Raw genomic sequence first — 4,406 nt, 5'->3', positions numbered from 1 at the left:
TTATCAAAGATTGAAGAAACATGTTGAACTTAATGTCAACATTGTTACGATAAAGCTTCTTAAAAACAAATTCACACATTTTGCCTTGTATCGTGGATTAAACACCATACCAATGCTCATTATTAAGCTACATTCGCTCCAATATTAATCAAATTTTTCTCTCATTTGCAATGCCATGTCATGAAGATATAAATGCTCACTTAATTCCCATTGAAGAATCTCTTTGTTTACTTCAAAATACTTTTACAATACAAATTTACAGTTGGTTACTTAACACTTGAAAACTTTAGTGTTTCATCGTAAAATACTTTCAACCCTTCACAAACAACTTCTGTTTTTTTTTTTCCATTCATCCAATATAGGGAAACTTATATCCTAGATCCAGCTATGTCAACGATTAAATGCCTCGCGCACTGCAGTGGCACTCTTAAGCATCAACTAGTTGAATTCCACCTAGTAGGAACATCTCTTTCAACTCCCTTTCCAACCAATCTTGTTTGAGCCAATGCACTTTCAAACTTTCTCAGTCTACTTTGAGAAGCATTTATATAGTTGACACTTTCCCGAATCTTTCTAAGAAAATCTATGACGTGCAATCCATCTTGTACAATAAGATTTAATATATGTGCACTACAACGCATATGAAACATCTCTCCATCAAGAAGCAACGATTTCTTTCCATTTAGCCATAGTTTAAGATTTCTTATCAGAATATCATTACTAGTTGCATTATCAACTGAGATTTGAAAATAATTTGTTATCAATATTCCATGACAATGCCAAAGACTTGATAACCTCAGTTACAACTTCACCTGTATGTGGAGACGACACCATTATATAAGCAATGACCTTCTTATGCAACTTCCACTCATTGTCAATGTAGTGGCGAGATAGACAACAATAACCCTTGTTTTGATGTTCAACTATCCATAAATCAGTCGTGAGACTAACTCGCGAAGATATTGAATCTTGCTCACGTTGTAACTCAACTTTCATCCCATAATACATTTTTCAGAACATCCCCTCGAATGGTATTTCTCGAATAAAACTTGGTTGTCGGATGGTAAGATGTAATTAACTTTCTAAAATAATCATATTTAACCATATTAAAAGCACAGTCATGCTTAGCAATCATTTGACTGATAATTTTTCGACTTTCTGACTCATCAAACTTCCAATTTACGACCTTTGAGGATTTATCATTACTCTTGAGAGAAGTCTAAACTGGTTAGTTAACACGATTTATAGGCCTCCTCACACAAGTATTCAAATGATTTTTAAGATGAGTTGTTCCTTGTTTACTATCAACATCAAATGATTTCTTATAATGAATGCATGTAGCTCTGGTCTTGCCATTTACTATTTTTTGCTCAAATTCTAGACAAAGTGGTGACCTCTTTTTTTTTTTTTTTTTGCATTCATGGACTTGTTCTGGAGCTTCATGTTCTTCTTGCATTAAAGTGTTATCTATATTAGAAAATCACTATTTAGGTAGGAAAAGATTTCATAATAGCTAAAAAAGCAAGTATATTTCTCTATTAACTAAAAGTTGTTAAAATATTATGGCTAATGATAAATCAAGTTTAAAATATTTTGAATAATTAGTAATCAGGTCATTTTTTAATTTTTTGCTTCCCAAAATACCCTTACATATTAAAAACCACTTTCTCTCTCAAGAAGCTTTAGGGTTTTTTCTCTTATTCTCCAATCCTTCATCTTCTCCGGTTCTCCTTCTTTAGAGATCAATAAACTCTCAGCAATGGAAGCAAATCAATCAGGAACTATCGTCATGTCTGTGTTAATTCATCTATTGATCTAGACGGATTCCTTCATAAACTAACCAGATCTGATCAAGATTCCGGCAATCATTCGGTAGCATCATCTGATGTTCAGATTCTCACTTCTGATGTTCGGAAATTTTCTGGTAGTATTATGTGAAAGACCCCATTTCAAAAGTTGGATTTGAAGGACTATGGAGAATTTTATTAGAAAAAGAGGAACCTGTGGTAATGTTTAGTCTTTATGGTGGAAAAATGAATGAGGTTTCAGAATCAATTCCAAACTCAAGAAATTTTTTGTGCGGCAATAATCAGAAGATATCTCCACATTTAAGATTTGACAGTTGAGCCAATGATTGTTTTAAATTTCAATTATTTTGCAACTTTCAGTATCTCTTTAATAAGAACTTGATAAATATATGGATAATTCAATAATGGGTTTAGAGTACATAATTATAATTTATGCATTTATCAGTAGGAAAACTGATTCTTTAGTTGTTGGTTCTTCTTCACTTTTTGTTGGCTGCTTTATTTTCTTTCTTATTTGTTATCCAGAAATCAAAGAATTCTCAAAACTGGAACTGGAAATTCAGAATTTAGGTTTCTTATAATGGATGAAGTAGGTAAGTATTAAAGGGTTGTGGTTTTTATGGGTGGCTTACTAGAAATTGTTATGACTTCATTGAAATTGGTGTTTCCTGAAATTTAATGAATTTAACATGGTTGATTAAATTCCCAAGTTAATAAATTAGTTATTATACCAAGATTTGGGGTTTGTTTCTTTATTCATTGGAGGAAATGAGTGAAACTTGACGCGGATCTAAATGACCTAAAAATTGTGTTTATTGGATCAAGTAGTATTCACTTATAGGTATTGGAGTTTTAATTTTTTTCATGTTAGTTAAATAAGAAAATCTTGGGAAGAAATTTTTGCACTTTCTCTATCTAGGTAAAGATGGATGCTTTATAAGCTATTTCTTCTGCTACCCAAATCGTTTCGAGCATGATTGGAGTTGTGGGTGCACTAAAACAAGCTTCTAGGGACCTAAATGAAGCTCCAACAAGAATTAGAAGCCTAGAGGAATTTGTACCTAAGCTTTAGAACTCGACATGTCGTGTTAAGCAAAGACGTACTTACAAACTTCATAACTCTCAATTATACCAACAAATTCAAAGCTTGAATGGATTAATCGAAAAGTTACATCCTAACATTAGAAAGGCGAGCAAAATTGTGTCAAGAAGGATAAGAGCTTTGCTAAAGTTCAGAACCTTGTTTTGAACTCCATGGTCGGAGATCCGCTCTCTAAGAAAATACATGTTTGCAGAACTTGTTTGCAACCACATGTTTGCAGAACAGATAGTTGCAAACAAATGTTTGCATAACTTGTTTGCAAAACAGGTTGTTGCAAACACGTTTGCAAAACAGGTTGTTGCAAACACGTTTGCAAAACAGGTTGTTGCAAACACGTTTGCAAAACAGGTTGTTGCAAACACGTTTGCATAACAGATTGTTGCAAACACACTTGCATAACAGATTGTTGCAAACACGTTTGCAGAAAAACGTAAATTTTGAAAAAAGGTATTGAAAGTGGATCTTGTTAGAAAGCTAACGAAAAATCATTTCTAAATATATAATTTTTATAGAAATCCGACATCTCAAACAAAAGTTATATCGATTTAAAGTTTAAAGAAAAGAATTTTACTTACACAAAATGACAAAAAATGGGTATTTTAGTATTTGCACATTTTTTGACCTGAATAATAATTTTCAAATGTTATGTGCTTTTCTACTCATTTTCAATATTATTTTGACCTTTCTAGAAATTATCTCTATCTATATTTGTTTCATTGAGTTCGGTTGTTGACTGAGACGACACTGAAGGACAAGTAGTTGAAGTCGAAACACTTGTTGTAGGTTGTGACATTATATAGAGCTAAAGTTCTAAACTTGCAAATTATGCAAATTAGCCGTATCATATTCTTTTTACTATATAGAAACTATCTTCATATTGTGAATGTAAAAGCAATCCATATATATAGTACAACAATGATTCTAAAACATATATAGTACACACTTAAACAATTATGTACAAATATTAGCATAATAGCATTAAGGACATGGGACACGGTGAATTGTTTCAACAAAATTATACATATGATATTAGTTGCCTATGAAAAGAAACTCAAAAGAACTAAGAAGATAAAGCGCTAAAGTCCAAAGTCGAAACCAGATGTGCAATTATAAGTCAAAAGGGATGCGCATATATGTTTTACGGGCTCAAATTATATCATATATAGTACAAAAATAATTCTAAAACAGTAAAACATATATAGTACAGTAGTACAAAATTATGTAATTCATTTATTACTTCAAATATTCATGCTTTTTTCTTCATCATCAATCATCTCAGTCTCAAGTTCAAAAGGAAATAAATTAATTGACTCAGAAGGAGTACAACTAGCTGAGATTTTAAATCTATGTAACAATTAGGGTTCCTATAGTGAAAATATTTGATTTATAGAGATAAAGGTAGAAATTAAAACTAACATACTAAGGAAGCTAGGGTTTACTAAGATGTTCAACACATAATGCAATCAAATGAAGTCAGAATTATGCAAGCAAAATCG

General features: G+C 31.7%; 1 protein-coding gene across 1 annotated transcript; it reads right to left on the bottom strand.

The window, feature by feature from the left end:
• Positions 1-434: 434 nt before the first annotated feature.
• LOC147568107 (zinc finger BED domain-containing protein RICESLEEPER 2-like) lies at positions 435-1,008 on the bottom strand. Its single transcript, XM_086659010.1, has 2 exons — positions 813-1,008; positions 435-736 (listed from the first exon to the last, which is right to left on the bottom strand). Exons 1-2 carry the CDS (start codon positions 1,006-1,008, stop codon positions 435-437), a joined length of 498 nt encoding a protein of 165 aa, XP_086515136.1.
• Between the last annotated feature and the right edge of the window lie 3,398 nt (positions 1,009-4,406).

This window comes from Eschscholzia californica, unplaced genomic scaffold (genome assembly GCF_041429995.1).
Source record: "Eschscholzia californica isolate CP2 unplaced genomic scaffold, dmEscCali1.0.p SCAF_1, whole genome shotgun sequence".
NCBI classification, from domain to species: Eukaryota; Viridiplantae; Streptophyta; class Magnoliopsida; order Ranunculales; family Papaveraceae; genus Eschscholzia; species Eschscholzia californica.
This window is presented reverse-complemented; position numbering and strand designations above follow the sequence as displayed.

What these genes read in the sequence shown, in the direction of transcription:
- LOC147568107 (XM_086659010.1), bottom strand. Translation starts at nt 1,008, where the DNA reads ATGTATTATGGGATGAAAGTTGAGTTACAACGTGAGCAAGATTCAATA. An exon ending in GGTGTCGTCTCCACATACAG is followed by an intron (nt 737 to 812) that starts GTGAAGTTGTAA and finishes TTCAAATCTCAG; the next exon opens with TTGATAATGCAACTAGTAAT.